Genomic DNA, 19,877 nt, shown 5'->3' with positions numbered 1-19,877 from the left:
TGCTCAGGAAAGCTAATGATACCACCTAAAATTTTTGTTAGTCTCTAAGGTGCTACAAGACTATTCACTGTTTTTTAATTTTTTTCGTAAGCACAGGAGTATTAAAACTCAACAGGAACCTTTTTACCTTAAAAATATTACTTAAAGATAAGCCAATATTGTCTGGCCTGAAAGAGATTGCTTCATGATTTAATCAGAGCAGAAATGTAACACATACCACTTTCTATGATTATCCTCCAGAGTGTAATAACCTTTCATATTTTGAAACTCAGATCCCAATAAAAGTAAAGCTGGGGGTGAGAGCAAGCAAATCCCCATCGTATTATTGTTTAGCAAACTTAAAAGTCAGTCTGATTTCCTACCTGTTTATATTCAGATTCTCTTCCAACCAGTACCTGCAACACGTAACTGACAGGGTCTCCTTTCATAGGGGGGACCATTTCCCATGTGATTTCACAGACATTTCCTTCCAACTGTGTCACTCGAGGAGCTGTAATAAAATTCTTGCATGTTAGACACAAATTCATGCCGTGACATTGCAAAAATTATAAATAGGCTTTGAATGATTAGATTTTCATCACTAAATATTGGCAAATGTCAATTTCACTGTACACAAGCAAACTGAAGAAAAATGTTGCCATCAATAATAATAACTGAAATTTACAGATAGGCAAAGTAAGAAAAATGCTGCTTGAGAACTTTATAAATTATAGTTTGATTTAGGGATATTTACTTTGTAGCCCTGACATATGATGTTCACAATTTATGTTTTAAAAGTTATAAAGCTTTAGCTTTTTGAATTTCAAGGTTTACTGTCACTGAGAAACTGGAATGTGTTTATGTAACTAAGAATAGTAATAGAGAGGTAGCCGAGTTAGTCTGGTCTTGCTGGAACAAAAAACAGGACTATGCAGCACTTTAGAAGAAAAACACAATTTGATCTGAGGAAGTGGGTCTGGCCCACGAAAGCTCATCATCTAATAAACCATCTTGTTAGTGTTTAAAGTGCTGCATAGTCCTGTCTTTTGTTTATGTAACTAAAGTATTAAAAGTAACAACTATACACTAGCTTTTTGTAAATTTTGAACTAGACCCTGTAATCAGGCACAATTCCCATTTACTTCAGAGGTAGTTTTGATGGAGTAAGAAGTGCACGAAGTGGCCTTTAATCTGAATCAAGGTAAATTCAGAATTGGTTTCTGACTTTTAAGGCCAATACAAGGTCTAAATGAGACTCCATTCCCCTCAATGCATGCGCGCACGTGCACACAGATACATGCACGCTCAGACACACACCCTACAGAAATGTAGTGTGAGTGTATCCTTGGAACGTCATAAGCCAACTGTAATGGTAGCCATTGTCTTTTTCAAGTGGAAAGCAATGAGATGACTTCTTTCAGCAAGATGACTTTCCATGGAATTCTGTAACACCAACGAGCTGCATCTATGTAGCTACTGGAGAAATCTCTAAGAACATAAGAATGATCATTCCAGTTCAGACCAATGGCCCATGTAGCCCAGTATCCCATCTTACAACAGTGCCCACCAGCAGCTGTTTCAGATGAAATGAAAAGAACAGGTCAATTATTGAGTGATTGATCACTTATCAGAATCTCTGTAGCATGGTACACTTGTGAGGGCATCAGGATGTGGGTAGAAGACAATTGTTAAAGCTTGCTTATACTCCTCATCAATTATTTTGCTTAGGAAGGCAAGGATAGCAATGGAGTGGGTGAAGGAGGAAGATAAATTTGAAAGATTCTCTGCAACAGAGAATTCGGTAGTCAATGAGAGTTTTTGCTACCGAATTCTGAAAAGCCAGGATTGCACTTTAGTAGTTGTCTTATTGGATGGTTTGAATTCAACCTGGAAACAAAATCATATGGATAGGTTCAAATACAGGGATTCATAAACAAGCCCTGACCTGACCCTCCAAGTTTCAGGGAACAGATGTGAGGTTTTGGTTCAGTGCCTGTGCCAGCATTCAGGAAAATATATTTTGTCAGCAGCTGAAATGCTGGGTCTCTCACAAAATGATCACTCATCATCTGAAAGCCACGAGATATCACTCTGTGCCCATCAGCAATAGCAAACTGGCAGGTCAAGAGAGCTTTGAATGATGGCAATATGTTCGCATGTACCCCTGAGCATCTGTCTCCTGATGACAACAAAACAACTGCAGCAGAAGCCAGATGATAACAACCTTGCTGTTTGTTGGATAGAAGGAGCATACGGCTGAAAAGTGAAACCGTGAGGGTGAAGAGAATGACACATACTGCAATACACATCAGGGAGCTTTCACCTCATGCAAGAACACGTGCGCATTAAAAGCAACACATTTTCCAACCTTATGGAAATAGAGAAACATGAGAAGCCGTCAAAGAAACCGGTGCTGCTACTGCTGCTGTGTAAATTACACCAACCCTAAACTAATCCATTGCCACTCAGAAGGGCCTTATCCATTATATTCATATCCAAACATAAATATATACATTTGTTTCTCAAACCAACATCTGCCTACTTGGAGAGACTGAGAATGGAAACCTTCTTCTGAGCTGGTACCCTTCACATGCACTTAGGTTTCTGTCTGCCAAATGCAGAACAAAACCTGGCCTCAAACATTTCTTTGTTAAAATCAGGAAAACAATGGATCCTCTTTGTTAAATGACTCTGGACATTGCAGGAAGTCAAAAAGGATTCATCTCTTTTTGATCCAGCAACAGGATTCATCTCTTTTTGATCCAGCATCACTTTCCTGTTACAGTGTCTGCAGCTACAGTGTTTGGGGTTTACCACTCCCAGTATCCCAACATTTAGTTATGGCCCTGACACCCTCGCCTGCTCCCACCATTTCTGGAATATCGTTTCTATTCACAATCAGTTCAGAACATGAACCATGCCCAAACTAATACTGACAATCTAGGCAGAAAGGTAGTCTTTCATTCAGATGAAAAATGGAGTTCTGAGCCAATTGTATTTTGGATATGGGACAGCAGAATATATAGAATTTACATCTCAGCTTTCGGTCACAGAAACAGAGCTTCAAAACTACAGTAGAGTCCAAAACCAATGGGGAATTCCCATAAAGAGATTTTATAGATTCCTGGGTTATCAGTAAAGACATTAGCTGTTTGGAGATACAATACTAAAGCATTAAGTGGCTTCTGCTAGAATTCACTGTAGATGTTTATATAGTTCCTTTTCAAGTCCATTCATTTAAACTGGGTGGTTGAAGTATTTTTCCTTCTAAATTTCCTTTTGATGGTGTCATATAACCATGAAAGATCTTTACTTGAAGTATATTAGAGCAGATGTTCTCTTCCTTAAGCAAGTATCTTGAGAGTGCCATTTATAGCATTCACAATGAGAAGCAGAAACATTTGATGACAGGATAAAGGGCAATGCTGCTCGTTCACATGGTATGATGTAGCCACAGTGATATGCACATGGACTTCCCTCTTGAACAGTCCCTTGCAAGTCTTCCTTTGGCAAGAGTCAATACGGGTGGGTTTAGGATTCTTAAATCCACCACAATTGCATCTTCGAATCTCATTTGTAGTTGGCCTTGCTCTCGCCTCTCGTTCACCTCACTCCTACAAAACTTCTGAAAAAGAATAACTTTTTCTGCTGGTTGGGGGTGTCCCCAACACTGCAATGATCTTGTTCTCATAAGGTGCAAGATTGCAACTTGCCAGGAATGTCTAAGTGTCTCATTTGTGGGGAAAAAAAAATGGTTGCCAACTCTGTCCACGCATCTACCCTTGAGATACCATCACAGGACCTAACCACATCAGTCATACCATCAAAGGCTCATTCATCTGCACATCTATTAATGTGATATATGCTCTCATATGCCAGCAATGCCCCTCTGCCACCTACACTGGACACATCAGATGGAGCAAGGGGGTGGCCAGCAGCTGGAAAGGCCATTGTCTCCGGGCTTTGGAGGAGACTATTCGGGGTGGAAGGCCCTAACACCTGCAGCAGGGGTCTAGTGCCTCCTGAGCTCTCCAGCAATGGCATGGGAAGTGGAGCAACACAGACCCCAGTTCACTCTACTTTCCCGGAGCGAGCTGGTGAGTGTGTGAGAGAGGGGCAGAAGGAGGGGGAAGGCAGGGCCTGGGGCGGTGTGGGGATTGACCCGGCCTTCCTTTGGCTTGGGGGTGTTCTCATAGCCAGAGGCTCCCTTCTGATCCCTCACTAGTTGCCCTGGTTAGAATATTAAATAATGTAGGTAAAACAGCACATTCCTGGTATAAGCCTGATTCTACTAAAATACAGCCTGTAATACAACCACTGAACTTCACACAGCTAAATGTAAAGCGACAGAATACCTCCACTACGGCACTCGTATGCCAGTGGTCTCCAACCTTTTCACACCCAAGATCACTTTTTAAATGTCAGGGCAAGCCAGGATCTACTCCATCCCTTCTCTAACACCCCTCCTCTTACTTGAGGCCCTGCCTTTTCCAAATCCTTCCACGGACTACCTGTTGCTAATGGAAACTCACCGTTAATTACTTCTGAGCCATTTTGCTAGTGCTGCAGCTAGAGAAAACACTTTAATTTAAATTATTAAACAGATTAAGCGTTTTAACTTTCTCATGTTAGTTTATCAAACTTCATTTTAAATAAAGTAAAATATTAATTTCTGTCCAACACAAAAGGTTTCAATGTTTTCTTTATTTACGGCAGGGGTGGGGAACCTGTTTTGGTTCGGGGTCCACTGACCCACAGAAAGATCAATCAGGGACCACACAAGGGAGAAGCAAAAACCTGCTCCCAAAGCCCCCAACCCTCACTGTTGTGGCCCCCAACTGAGACATCTCATTCTTCTGGTACTCTAGGCACCGCAGGGTGAGGAGAAGGGAAAGGGAGGACTGAGGTTCAAGACTTCTCATAGCCTAGATTTACTTTTCTGGGGTTCAGGATTTAGTGGATTTTGCAGGACCCCCTTAGGCTCTGGGGTGGGGACAAACATGAGAGGTTCAGTGTGCGGGACAGGGCTACCAGTGAGTGGGGATAGGGATGCAGGGTTTGGGTGAGGTGGGGTGCAGGATGGGGTGAGGAGGGCAGGGTCTGGAAGGCAGCAGGAGAAGGTGTGGAGTGGGAGTACTAGAGGGAGCTGGGGGCGGGAGGGTGTTGGGGGAGTAATGCAGAAAAGGTGAAAGGGTGAAAATGCAGCCAAATAGCTAGTTGGGGAGGGAGGCAAATAAGTGGGGAGTAAAGGAAAGCGCAGCTTCTGCAATGTAAAACTTTACCCCCCACCTCACATCTTCCCCATTCTACAGCCTTGCTCTCCTCAGCCTCATGACCCCCCCCCCGCTGCCTGATCCCCTGCATCACCCTGTCAGTGCAACACGTGCCCTCTTCCATCCTGCACCCACATCCTCCTTCACCTCCTTCTGCCCCCAAATCCCTCTGCCCCAGTGCACTCACTGGCAGGACAGCAGTGCTGGGACTTGCATCCCCTCGGGAGCAGCAATGGGGAGGAGAGGTGGGGGGAGGGAGAGTCTTTTCCCTGCTCGACCCAACCTTTTGCCTGCAGGCAGTGGCTCTGGGGCTGGGGCAGGCAGAGCCTGGGCCTGCTCAGGGCTGGCTTCAGCCCGGCTGGGCGCAGTGGAATGCTGGGGAAGGGGCTCCCTGAACCTGCACACAGACTATGGAGAACAGTGCGGTGTAGCCTGGCCCCCAGCGTGCCGCGTGTGCTGGCTGCCCAGCCCTGGCTCTGCAGAGCAGGCCCCACCCCGTCCTGGAGCAGGAGGAAAGAGCCAGATGACAGCGTGACAAATGCTAATGAGCACTTCATTTGCATTGTCTCTGCAGACAAAAGGCTGCAGTGTAGATGTAGCCTGAGAGTGTAAATGTATCATTTTACTGGTTAACTAATTAACTGGGATTTTAGATCCCTACTAAAAAGTCAGCCTGTCATCTAAAGTCAACTCAGTTCATCTAATGTAAAATTATATTTGGCTCCTGTATCTTCTTGGTAGTACAACATTCTTGAAAGGTGCTGTAAAGTGAGATAGTTTTATATCACACTTAATGTGTTTTAATGACAGAATTTAGTTTGAATGTACTCTTCTTATTTCTTATGGAAGACAAACTTAAATCAGGCTATGCAGGCAGGGATAATCTGTCTTCTTGTGCACATGAAATGCTAATGAGAGTTTTATACAGTAAAGGAAAACGAAATTCTGGAGTGTTGAGTGCATTTTCATAATTAGAGAACAACATGTAACTTGATTAGTTTAAGTACCATATGCATACCTTTATACACATCCTCATGTGTTATGCTCCTCATTATAATATTTCATGTAACAATATTTCATGGAAATGCTATTATATAGATATAGATCAGGTTTATATGGAATTTTCTTTGCTGACAATTTAATTTTCTACCACAATTTATTGGAAAGTTATGTAACTAGTCAACAACTATGCCTTTCCCCTCCCACACAGAACATGCATCAGACCCTCATCATTAATTCATACCTTTGATGGTAGGTGGGACAGATTTGGTTGTGCAGAAGGTACATATTTCTGAGAATGGCCCTTCCCCAGCATCATTTACTGCCTTTATTCTAAATGTGTAGCAAGTAGATTCTGTCAGCCTTTGTACCTTGTAGGTGTGACTTGGTCCCCTGTAAATTGGAGTAAATCTAAAAACCAGCAAAGAGAGAAAAAAATTAGTTACACTTGTGGCAGCAGCAGCTTTTCTGAATGTTATATGCATATAAGATTTTCATACCCAACCATCCATACTCTGAAGAACTGCAGATTATAAAAATTATACTGTAATTATAAAAATTAATAAACAAGAATATATAATACATTTATTAGATATTAGGAAAACCAACAGTTTAATGTATCTTTTGCAAATAATCCTGTATCTTGCAAAGTAATTATTTTTGGAAAAAACATATTCTATAAGTTGCATACTAGCAACTTAATCAAAATGAATAAAGTTTACTTTACCATACACCTTGATTTCGAACAGTAAACCCTCACAGTTATCACCAGAATTACTAACTGATCAACCAGCCACTCCATGTCATTTGGAACCAAACATACAAACTCAGGCAGCAGCAGAGACACCCTCAGCAGAGCCCAACAATAAAAAACAAAACAAAAAAACCCCCAAATCCAGTACAGAACTATGTTAAATGTAAACTACTAAAAAAATAATAAAGGGAAAGCAGCATTTTTCTTCTGCATAGTAAAGCTTCAAAGTATCAAATCAATGTTTAGTTATAAACTTTTGAAAGAACAACCATAACATTTTGTTCAGAGTTATGAACATTTCAGACTTATGAACAACCTCCATTCCTGAGGTGTAACTGACTCTACTGAACACCGATGCAGTGATGATAATTTACAGAACTTCTAGGGTTGCCAGATGGTTTAATAAAAAAATACCGAAATCACCCCCTCAAAAAAAACCAAAAAACCATCATGGCCCCATGACCCCATGGACAGAGGCTGCTGCTGGAGCAGCACCTGCCCGCAGCCAGCCCTGGCCACTGCGAATGGAGGCTGCTCCAGCAGCAGCCCCTGTTCACGGTGGATAGGGTTGTCTGGCACGAATAGGGACTACTGGACTCAGCGCGAGCCCGGACTGAGGAGTCCCAGCTTGCGCTGGTCCAGGATGCTACCTCTCTGCATTTTAAATATAGTAAGAGCCTGGTGGCTCTTGCTACACTTAAAATGCAGAGCCACAGAGTGGGTGGCTCCTGAAGCTGGCATGAGCCAGGACTGCTCAGTCCCGGATCGAGCTGGCTCCCGGAGCTACCCCCACTGCAGCTCTGCATAGCATCCCTTATTGACTAATTGGGTAGTCAATACAAATTAAATGGACTACATGATCAGTCAGATACCCACAATTTAACATCCCTGGTTTTAAAAAGTGATTTGTGGGAATGATAGAGGCTGTCAATTGTTTCAGGTGCAGAAGACAGCTTGGGGGACGGCAAGAACTCTAAAAGGAAATAGTGCTACACAGGGATCTCCAAAACGCTGGCTCTGCCTGTGCCAAACACATCATACATAATGAGTTGCTAACCAGAGAGAACTTGAATTCCAGTTTACATTACTGTCTTCACTAGAGAACATGTGAATAACAGTCATATATCAGAAGTGATTTCTAGCTCTTTATGTATTCTATAAGGTCCTTACCCAAAAAAGGGCTGAGCAGAATGGGAACTGAAGGTATGTATCATATCACAGGACATGTTCAGCCTCTTGCAGCAAATGGTCCTTAATTCTCAGTTGGAGAACACTGCTGATTACTTTCTGCATGGACCCTGAATTTATAGGACTATAAAATATTCTCCACTGTGGCTCAGGTAGTCTTCTGATGGTTTAATATATGCAAATACCCAACTATTTTAGATGATTTGGCACCACTGGAACCCAGACAAAATTATTCCTTTTGCTGTCCCCTCTCCTAAATCTATAGTTCTGTTAGGAATAATATTTCCTGGCCCTTTTGGCTTTGTTCAATCTTTACAGAATAATTCAGGGATTTTACAACAAAAGGACTTGTGACATTAGCTCTCAGGGGACAGAAACTAATTCACGTTAAATTATGGTACAAATTCACAGAAGTAAAAAGCTCAAACTGAGGTCAAGAATAATCTGTAATAAAAAATGCTTAGGGAATTCAAAATGGCTGAATCATACTTTGAGGACTAATTAGGTTTAATACTCCCATAAAGCTTTAATGACCCTTCACTTTGATTGTAAATTCTAAGTCAATACTCACAAATTATGAAGAGTTTAGAAGAGATCAGATTAAGATGTATTTCTGTTTCAGCCACTTTCTGTTTTGAAAAGGAATTTTTGAAGAGGAAGGGTAAGGTGTATATGTAAGGGTAAGTTAAAGAGAAGTTGCACTTCTAGTCAACTTTAGACATTTATGTTTTCAGGTGGGATTGCCTTTGTTTCGGACAGTAATGGAAAGTTTCAAATGGCCAGGAAATACCCTGTTGTCACAGTAGTTTTATATTAAATGCTCAAAATGGATTTTGCTTTTACCAATCCAAGAAACGTAGATGGCAAGCTGGAGGCAGAGTACCACTCTCCTGCATGCCGGGGAGCTGTGGGGGTAGGTGTTGGGCTTGCTGGAGCACAATGCCTTCTAGAGATGCCCATGACACAGCATAACCTTGCATTACCCCCAAGGCGAGCTAGATTGTGTAGTTCACAATACGATCTTTCAAATAAAGGCAAGAAATCCCAAAGTGAAGATTTTGTTGTGCCACTCAGAAATGATTTAGTAAAAGCACTAACATTTGTGCTGAAATTTAAGTTAGAGGAACTACTCTGTTTGACAAGTGATCTACTCTGCTTTATTGACTAGCCTGCCCATGCTGTGGGCTAAGTCTTCCCTCTCCCTCAGGAAGGCAGAGACCCTCAGCATTTGCTTCCCCAATGTTGTTTGTGACAAGAGAACATGTTGCAACTATCTAGGTAACGGTGTATCTGCACTAGTTTTCATGGCACAAGTCAAGTCTTCGCACAGTTTAACAATGTTTCAGTCAGCCATTCAGGGAGCAGAAAGAATACCACATGGCTTTGCTTACTTAACACTGATGATGAATGGTGTGTGCAGAGAACAATGGGCATAGTAAATATGCCTAATTTTGTTTGTATCCAACATAGGAAGGATGGTCTTTCTATCAGTTATGAAACCACATTATAGGAATTTCATCTATACATATTTTCTTATGACTATGATATGAACTGTGTCAAAAGCCTTATTAAAGTCCTGATGTATCAAAGATTGAGAGGGTAGCCTTGTTAGTCTGTAACTTTAAAAACGAGTAGTCCCGTGGCACGTTAGAGACTAACATAAATATATATAGTATCATGAGCTTTCATGGGTAAAAGTAGGTTTTGTCCACAAAAGCTCATGATATAATATATATTTTTGTTAGTCTCAAAGGTGCCATTGTTGTTCCTGATGTATCAAGTTAGTTCTTGCCCCCTTATCCTCTATACCAGTTACCCTGTTTACGAAGGAAATTAGACTGGTTTGACATGATTTGTTCTGGACAAATCCACGTTGGCTATTCATTTTCACCTCATTATCCTTAAGGTTTGAAAAGGTTACTCACCTTTGTATTTGTTGTTCTTCAAGATGTGTTGCTCATATCTGTTCCAGTTAGGTGTGTCTATGCTGCATGCATGATTGTTGAAAGCTTTTAACCCAAGCAGCTATCTATTGGGTCAGCCATTTGGCGATATGACTCTGCTGACCTGACTGCCCCACTGTTTCTTCTTGCTGACTATTCTGACAGAGGGAAAGGAAGGTGGGTATGGAATAAATATGAGCAACACATCTAGAAAAACAACAGATACAAAGGTAACTGATTTTTCTTCTTTCAGTGCCTGCTCATATCAATTCCATATGGGTGATTTACAAGCCTTACCCCAGGAGGAGGGGTCGCTGTCCCCACCCAAATGACGTGCTTTGATTGGTGCATGATGGCATATTGTGGGGTGAAGATGTAGACTGATGACCACGTTGTGACTCTGTAGAGGAACACAGGCAAGAAAGGTTGCCGAGGAGGCTCACACCCGGGCTGAGTGTGACATCAGAGATAGAAGAATCTTGGCTATGTCACAGCACGTCCAGATACAGGACATGATCCAGGAAGAAATGTGTTGTGACAACACCAGTAGCCTTTTCATGTGCTCCACCATGGTGATGAAGAGCTGTGTCGATTTCCAGAAGGGCTTGGTGCAATTGATATAGAAGGTGAGGGCTGTTCTGATGTCAAGGGACTGCAGCTGTTGCTCCTGGAAAGTTTTATAGGGTTTTGGCTCGAAGATGGCAGGAAACTATTCTGGTTGGCATGGAAGCTGGACACCGCTTTCAGAAGAAAAGGTCAGTGGGGCTTGAGCTGAGCCTTGTCCTTTATGAAAGACTATGTACGGAGGTTCAGACATCAGGGCACAAAGCTCTGAAACAAGCTGGGCCAAGGCGATGGCTACCCCACAGGCCACCTTACAGGAGAGATATAGAAGAGACCATGCAGCTAAGGATTTGAAGGTTGGTCCTATATAAACTGAGGATATGTCTAGACTACGGCAAGGGAACGCGTCTGCTCTCCCGACATTTTTTGTGGAAGAGCAGACACGCTCTTTCAGAAGCCCCGTCTTCCTCGTTTCATGAGGAAGAAGGATTCTTCTGAAAGAGGAGGGTTTTCCGAAATTTGGCCCTGTGTAGATGGGCCAAATTTTGGAAAAGCCTCTTCCAAAAAAAAAAAATCAGAAAAAGGTGAGCAATTTGCGTACCTTTTTCCAACAAAAAGCTGCAGTCTGGACATAGCCTGAGAAGACCAAATTGAGATCCCAATCTAGAACCAGGTGCCCAGCCAGGGGATGGAGCCTGTCCAACCTTTTGAAGAAACACTCAACTTGCAAAGACATGGTAGCAGGCTTCCCTGGGATGGAACACTGATATGATGGCTAGGAGAACCCTGAGGTACAAGGTCGCCAGGCCCTGGTCCTTAAGGGATACAATGCAGCCAAGCTCCTGTGGTATAGAAGTGGATATGGGCTCAAGACAATGGTGCAAACACCAGTACGTGAACTGTTTTCTCTTAACCACATACATAAATCTGGTAGAAGGCTTGCAACTGCTGAGAAGCACATGTTGTACCTGCTTTGAGCATGTCTGCTCCTTGAGGATTCAGCCACGAAGCCTCCAGGTTGTTAGATGGAGGGAAGGAAGGGCCGGGTGAAGCAGGTGATCCTGCATGTAGAGATCCGTCAGGATGGACAGTGCAATCGGAGGACAAAAGGACATCTGTAACACCATGTGGTATCAAAGATGACACGCTCCCTCAGTGGCTACAAGAATGAGGTTTGCCCTGTCCTTGTGCATCTTAAGGAGCACCCTGTGAACCAGTGGGAAAGGAGGAAACATGTACAACAAGCTCCCTGACTACGGAGTCAGGAAGGCATCAGCCAAGGACCCACGGCTGAGCTTCCTGAATGGGCGAAATTGGGGACACTTCCCTGGTTGCAAAGAAGTCCATCTGGGGAAATCCCCACCTCTGGAAGACTGAGTGTATCATATACAGTTGGATCGACCTCGTGAGTAAAGAAATGTCTGAGGTGGTCCATCAACTGGTTCTGTACTCGGTACAAAGGTCACTTCCAAGTGGGTGGAGTAGGCTATACAGACCTCCCACAGCCAGAAGGCTTCGCGGCAGAGCAGCAAGGATTGAGCCCTCTCTGACATTTGGAAATAGGCATAATTTTTCCATTTGCTCTCTCACCCTCTTTATCTCAAGATACATCTGTCAGCGAGAGCAAAATGCATTCCAGGAAGAAACCGCATCCTCAGTGCAAAACACAACACTGTAATGGTAACACATTTAAACCTTTAATGTGTGCCATCCTTTCTTATGAAGATGACTGAGAGGAAAACAGGATGCTTTATTAAGTCAATCAGATTCAATTAGCGGTAGCGTCTTCAATGACAATAATGGATCTTAATTATGTTGGAAGATGCATATTGTGATTGACGAAATGAAAACATTTCATCTTGATTACAAACATTTAAAGTTCAAAACACAGCTGACTTCTTGATAATGATGTAGAATTCTATTAGAGCCTGCAGTAGGCACTTTGTATTCCTTGAGAAGTCTTCATTACATTTAAAAGCAGGGTATTTTCCACTTGGCACTAAAGCTTTTAATATCCATGAGACATGTCTTGCAGTCCCTACTCAGGCAAGACTCTTAGGAGAATGCCTAGGAGAGTATTCACTGGGTAAGGATGGCACTGGATTGCATATATTTGGAATCATGCTACACCCTGCATTGTAAGCTATTCCATGAATCCACAAGTCACACACTGTATTGTATCCTGTATCATACAGCCAGTTAATGATGATTAAAGATAGGATTATCTTGTTTTCATTCTGACTGTTGCTAATTAACACTTTTAAAATCTATAGCTAGTTTAATATAATATTAAGATTCATATAATATTAATATTCTTGAGCTTTGCCTATCTCAGCCACTCCCAGCCTGTCCTCCTTGGTGAGCTTCATCTTACCTCCTTTCATCTTTATTCCTGATATTCCAACCTTTGTCTGCTCATATCTCTTCTTGTGCAATGCTTTTCATGCCTTCTTCCGCGTAGCCCCCTATGCATGAGGGAAGAGCCCCGGGCCCATCTGACTGCCTGTCTAGAATGGAGGTGATCTGGATATAAAAAAAATCTTTCTGTTCTTCCCCTTCTTCTCACCTCTGCCCACTTATCTACCTTCCCTTGGATAGAGAAACAGCCCTGAGCAGTGAATCTTTCTTCCTGGATGCCTCCAAGCACCACCAATCACCATCATCATCAGGCGCCGAAAAATACCCCTGGCTTTTGCTTTTTGATGAAGATTTCTCATTTAAACAAAAGCAATTAAAATGCAAATTGGCTTCTGAAAACATACTTAATAAACAAAACAGAGATCTAAAAAATTTATGCTATTTGATGACCTCGTCACAAGAGATGGGAAACTCATATAAGCACTGAATGCACAATTCCAGAGATTGATTTTAACCAATTTATAGTCCTAAATGACTATATGCACGTACCCAGGAGAACTACAAGTTTGCTTTCACTCAAGGGAAAGTTCTTTTGAATATTAGTGAAGCATGTTCATCTGAAAAGCTGGACATTTAACTCAGATTGGCTTAGTTATGAATGTTGCCCCATGTGGGTTATAAATTAGATGGAAGAATGTAAATGCTGTAGAATAAATGTAGGTTTAAATTAGAGAGGAAAAAAATCACTCAGTTGAGTGGACCCTCTATGTGAACCCAAAAATTATTCTGTGGGTTTTGAGAAACTTCTGTTTCCATGAGGCTTTCCTCACCCCCACAGGGGTCAATCTTGCTGACATTTTGTCCAACAGTTCAGTAAAAGATCCCATCAGCAGTGTTTACACCGTGTTAAGGTCACACCATGCAAGAATACACTGTTTGTATTAACACTACCTTTTAATGTGAAGTAGTACTCCCTCTCCCACTCAGGTACCAAAACCTGAAAACAAAAGTGACTTGCTCTAGTGAAGGAGACATTCCCCAGAAAATGTGCTCTCCTTCTTACCGTAGGAGCTTGAATGATTCTCCCTGACATTCTGTCAAACAGAAATCATGTATTTATTTACACAGATGGAGAGAGAGAACAGGGTGTTCTAGAAAGATTGCTTCGAGAGGTCATTGCTCCGATTTTCTCATCAATATTCTTTTCTCTTCAATAAAACTCTTTCTGGGAAATGGCATGTATGTCACAGCTATTTTATTACCCTCACTCCAAGCCCTCCCAATCAAACAGAGGATTATGAACGTGCCTCTGCCTTCATTCACAAGTCCTCACCACAGTGGTTCCTCTTTGGGTTTTGCTTAGATTTTTAAAACACATTTTACTGCCCCCAACAACTTCACTGAAAAGAAAATTCCAGTGCAGTGCACTAAATCAGACAGCAATCCTGAGCAAAATACAATGGCATAAATAGAAGCCTGAATGATGCTTTACTATCTTGCTGCAAAATATGGTGATCTGCTATATCAATGGGCTGAAGAGAAATTTAACCTGGCAACCTGAGGCTTTTTTCTCCACAACACCAGCAACTGCCTAATTTAAAAGCAAGGTTCATGAATTTTATGAATCAGCGGTGGTTAATAGCTTAATAAAGCAGGATTATCACAACAGTAAAAATGACCTTGTTTTCTGTACAATTTCCACCCCTGCCTCCCACTTTTTTTTATAGATAGCTCCTCTACTCTGTTTACTGAACACATCAACTCTAATCTGTTTATGTGATTTTCCTCCCTCCATCAGCAGTTCTACACCACTGTGAGGTGGCATATAGGGAGAACATCAAGTTCTTTGCAGGGCTTGTATTGGAAAAATAGAGATCAGATTCTCAAATGATCTAAATGGATGCAGCTGAGCCAATGGTGCTAAACCATATCACATGAATTTAGGACCTGTCCCCACCTACATGACTCCCACCTCTAGACTTCCATCACCATGAAGTGCTTCCTCACTCACATTCCTTTATCATGAACGACAACAAATCCTGCTTATTTCTAGACACACTTGGTCTGGAGATTTACCCCCTTCCAGTCTTCAGATGAACATCATCTTCCCTCTGATGTGAGAAAACATCGTTCTCCCTCTCCTGAGATGATGCACCAGAAGTATGATTCACCCTAATGGAGGGCAGGTGTTATTTTAACAAACATCTTCCTACTGAGGCTTTCAGAAAGCTAGAGCAGATTTATTTTACTTTTATTTCCCTATTTCAGAACCATTGGATTAAAAAGACTTAGAGATAGTGAGGCTCTCTCTTTCATGTACCATTAGCCAGTCTATTTTAATGACAAACAGCCTACAGCCTCTATGCAAGCAAACCTCCCACTAGAATCCAGTGGGAGCTCTGACTAGGTAAGAAGTGGGCAGAGAATGGAAACCAGGGCTCTGCGTGCTAGTGGTGGATGAAATGGCGATTCCAGCTCTCTGTTAAAGAGTAGCATTACAGATGTGAAAGGAAACAAGATATTTAGGCAACGATTCACAGATTCCAAGGCTGGAAAGGGACACTGTGATCACCTAGGCTGACTTCCTATTATAATGTAGGGCACAGAACAGGGGTTGGCAACCTTTCCGAAGTGGCATGCCCAGATTTTAACCCTTCTGCCTTGGGCCACATTGCTCTCCCAGGAGAGAGGGAGGGGCTCTCTCCACCACGCGCCTTGCTTGATCTCCTGCCCTGGGCTCCACTCCGGCTTTTCCAGTGGGGAGGGTGCTGGCTCCAATCTTGTGGGAGGACATAATGTTGGATTGCTAGCATGGGCACCCCATTGTGTGTGTGGAGGGGAGAATGAGGGGGAGCCCGTTCATTGCATGTACCACTGAAAATCAACTTGCATGCCACTTGTGGCACACGTGCTGTACATTGCTGACCCCTGGCATAGAACCTCCCCAAAACAATTCCTTTTGACCTACAGCGTATCTTAAAAAAAATGCCAATCTTAATTTTAAAAACTGTCAGTGATGGAGAATCCACCCCCCCCTTGGTAAAGACCCATGGTTAGCTACCCTCACTGTTAAAATTATATGCCTTACTTCCAAACTATCTACCATTTCAACTTCTCGTCACTGGATTTTGTTATGCCTTTCTCTGGTAGAATGAACATCCCATTATCAAATAATTATTCCCCACGTAGGTTCTTACAGACTGTGATCAAACCACTCCTTAACCCTGTGTCTGTTAAGCTACTCTGAGAAATCTTCTTGACATGTTTTCTAATCCTTTATTCATTCTCATGGCTCTTCTCTGAACTCTTTCCAATCTATCACTGTTCTTCTTGCATTGTGGATTCCAAAACTGGACACAGTATTCCAACAGTGTCTGCATCAATGCCAAGAAGAAAGGTAAAATAATTTCTGTTCTATAAGTCAAGAACATCCTGCTTCCAGGGCCCACAATTTTTCTCCAGAGTTATAACCTCCCAAGGTATGGCCTACATTCTTTGTTCCTTTGTTCTTTGTAATACAGGTTTACATTTGCCCATATTAAAGCATATACTGTTTCCCTGAATACAATTTACCAAGTCATCAAGATAACTCTGTTTCAGTGACCTCTCCTCTTAATTATTTACCATTCTTCCAATTTTTGCACCATCTGCAAACTTCGTCAGTGATGATTTCATATTTTTTCCATGTCCATTGTTAAAAATATTAAATAATGCAGGGTCAAGAACAAATATCTGCAGGATCCCACTTAAAACACACTGACTCAATGATGATTCCCTATGATACTTTGAGACCCATCAGACAGTTTTTAATGTGTTCCCTTTATATCATTCTAGATTTTTCATTGCTGTCATGCTGTACCATGTCAAATGTCTTACACAGTCTAAGCACATTACAGCAACACTGTTACCTTTAGAGATAATAGGTATATCAGCTCATCAATAACCTGGTCTCTAATGGCAATACATGAATTAATAACAGAAATAAATTACAACAAACTTACTACACTATTGTTTCACTAACATTTGATAACACTCAATGACTTATAATATGACTTATAATATGCATATGTGAATTTTCTTCTGTAATTCTTCATACTTGTAGTTATATTCCTAACATGACGGCAATCCTTGTAATTAAATCTATTCAGCCTGCCAGGTTCATAATTGTTGACTGAAATATGGTTCTCCATAGTCCATACAGACAAGCTCATTCAGAAACGAAGTTGATTTCTAGCATACCAACTTCAGCAGAGTGAATCTAAGGCTAACTAAAATGGAAACACATTAGGGAACAATTCAGCCTATTTGCCCCTCACTCGTATCTGGAGCTAGTAAGTATTTTGAATAAAAAATTTGTTTTGAAATGGACAGGATATTATCTTTCATATTTGGCTACTGCAGATGCATAGAAACCATCTTTCATCATGTTACAGTGGACTGTGGGCTACAGTCTATGCTTATTCACACCCAGTTATACCAGCATACTGAGTTACACCACTGAAATCCCTGGAGTTACTAAAGCTGTATACCAGTGAGACTGAAAGCAGAATTTGATCCTGTGTGTTGAATTCTATTTAGCTCAGTAACAGAAATGTATTAAATTAGGGATTCTCTGAGATAACCCTTGGGGAAGCAGCTCATCCTGTACCTCAGAAGAATCCTAATTCAGTATAAAGAACATTTTCCCTTAGATGTGTAACACTCCTTTCTCTCTCCCCTCCCTTTGTCTCATCAGGTGAGACAACGTAAACAACTTACATCCACTGAAATAATATTAAAGTTGTGACTAAAAGCAAGAAAAGAAAGGAAATAGAGGTGAAATGATAAGATCTTCAGACAAGGGTCTCATCTTTTCGGTGTTTGTACAATATCAACAGAAAGAACCCCAATCCCGATTGGAGGCTTTAGACACTGTCCTAACAAAAATGTACTCCATATAACAGCGATCTGTGCAATGGATAAGTACAGAAGCAGTATTGGATGCGTGTGACCATAAAGATTTTCTAAATGTTAACTTCCTGTCAAGTTTAGGTACTGCAGACAAAACAGGAAAGTGCCACATTTCTCAGGCTTAATTATGAATTTCCTTTTAGGATAATCTTTTCCAGCTCTGAGACTCTTTCATGCATTTTTTGCACTAATGCTCATTTAGCTATTAGTATATTTTGAATAAAATTTTACAACTCAGTAAATTGGATGTAAATCATAATTGCTGCAAATGAACATGTTTAGAATTGCTTTTCTATGTGCCTATCTATTTCTACAGTACTTCTATTCTCCCTCATGTGCATTATGGGTAGTGAAAACAGATTTTATTTGAAAGATGACATGCTGTAGAAGAACACTGGACATTTCTTAGTAGACAGATATTCTATTCTATTCTATTCTATTCTATTCTATTCTATTCTATTCTATTCTATTCTTTCATTGAGGACTATGTTACTTAAATCTGACCACAACACTTATAACAATACAGTCCCTCTATGCTTCGAGAGAATGTGTGGAGAAGATAGGTCTCACGGGGTAACCGTGTTAATCAGTATCTGCAATTCCTAACATGACCAGCAGGAGGCATGTCAGTGATGTGTCAATTCCGTTACAGGAACACACCATCAACAGAGGTAGGATAAGCATATGAGTTTTACTTTCTGAAACAACTCTAGTATTTAGTAATTACTGTTTGCAAAAGTGTTGAGTTACCCATATACCCCATGGTATACTCTCTGAGAGTAACAGATTGCTACTTTCTACAGAGATCGTGTTAGGTTGACTAAAAGATTACAAAGGCTCTTTTGTGTGCAAGTCTTTCTACAGCATTTAACTAATGTTTGCAATTAGATATGATGCAGTATCATAAGAAAGCCATAGGGTGAAGTTCCAGACCAATTAAGTCAATGGCAAACAACTTCAGAAGAGTCAGTTTTCACTCACAGACTCTAATTATACTGGAAACTCTGTACTCCAGGTGCCCCTAATCTGAGAACACCCATGGTGTGGACCCTGGTAGGGGGAGGAGGAAGTGGCTCTGTTCCCCAGGGTTGCTAGATTAAATAGGTTCAAGTGTACCATGATGGAGCATGCACATTTTCTGGGAAACACTGGGCATTTAATTCCAGAATCCATACCAATGGAAATACATAATGCAAATAACATATATTGTCATTGCATAAGCACTGTTTACAGAAGTGAGGTGAATACTATTTTATGATGAATTATGCATTTTCCATTTGCTAAAGAATATATAGCCCTTGAACAGTGCAAATACCGATTATCTAGTAAAATTTTTGTAATGGGTCAATACACACACCTATCATGTTTGTATATTTGTAAAGCAAACTACTTCTACTGATGTTCTACTTATCCATTTACCCATGTATAGTTTACAATAAATGTACTACAGTTTAACTCAGGGTGGGCAATAATTTTTGATGGGGAGCCACTCCAAGAATTTGGTAAGTGGTTGGGGGCCGCACTCTTCCATGATATCGGTGGAGGAAGTGCTGGGTCTGGGATGGAGGTTGGGTGCAGAAGGGAGCTTGAAGTAAGGGATTGAGGTGCAGGAGGGAATTTGGGTGAAGGAGGCAGTTGTGACCTGGGTCACTGTACTGGAGTGCAAGAGTTTGGTTGTGACCTAGGACAGGAAGGGGCTGTCACCTGGGGTGCAGGGGTCTGGGTTGGGACCTGGGGCAGGGGACTGGGATGCAGGTTCTGGGAGGGGGAAGAGGGTTTGGGTTACATGAGATAAGGAGACAGGAGTTGGGGGCAGAGAGTTGGGGGAGACAGGGGCTGGGATGCCAGAGGCGGGCTCTGGTCAGGAGA

The 19,877-nt window shown here is 41.7% G+C and overlaps 1 protein-coding gene across 6 annotated transcripts in view; it reads right to left on the bottom strand.

Annotated features, from left to right (window-relative positions):
• Positions 1 to 19,877, bottom strand: part of FNDC3B (fibronectin type III domain containing 3B) — a 392,297-nt gene that overhangs the window by 28,048 nt on the left and 344,372 nt on the right. For all 6 annotated transcript variants that reach the window (XM_075937961.1, XM_075937956.1, XM_075937959.1 and 3 more), the window contains 2 exons: positions 6,496 to 6,662; positions 363 to 490 (listed from right to left, as the gene is read on the bottom strand). In XM_075937961.1, coding sequence (XP_075794076.1) covers positions 363 to 490; positions 6,496 to 6,662 — 295 coding nt within the window. The remainder of the gene's footprint in view (positions 1 to 362; positions 491 to 6,495; positions 6,663 to 19,877) is intronic.

The sequence above is a fragment of the Pelodiscus sinensis genome, chromosome 10 (assembly GCF_049634645.1).
Source record: "Pelodiscus sinensis isolate JC-2024 chromosome 10, ASM4963464v1, whole genome shotgun sequence".
Taxonomy (NCBI): Eukaryota; Metazoa; Chordata; order Testudines; family Trionychidae; genus Pelodiscus; species Pelodiscus sinensis.
This window is presented reverse-complemented; position numbering and strand designations above follow the sequence as displayed.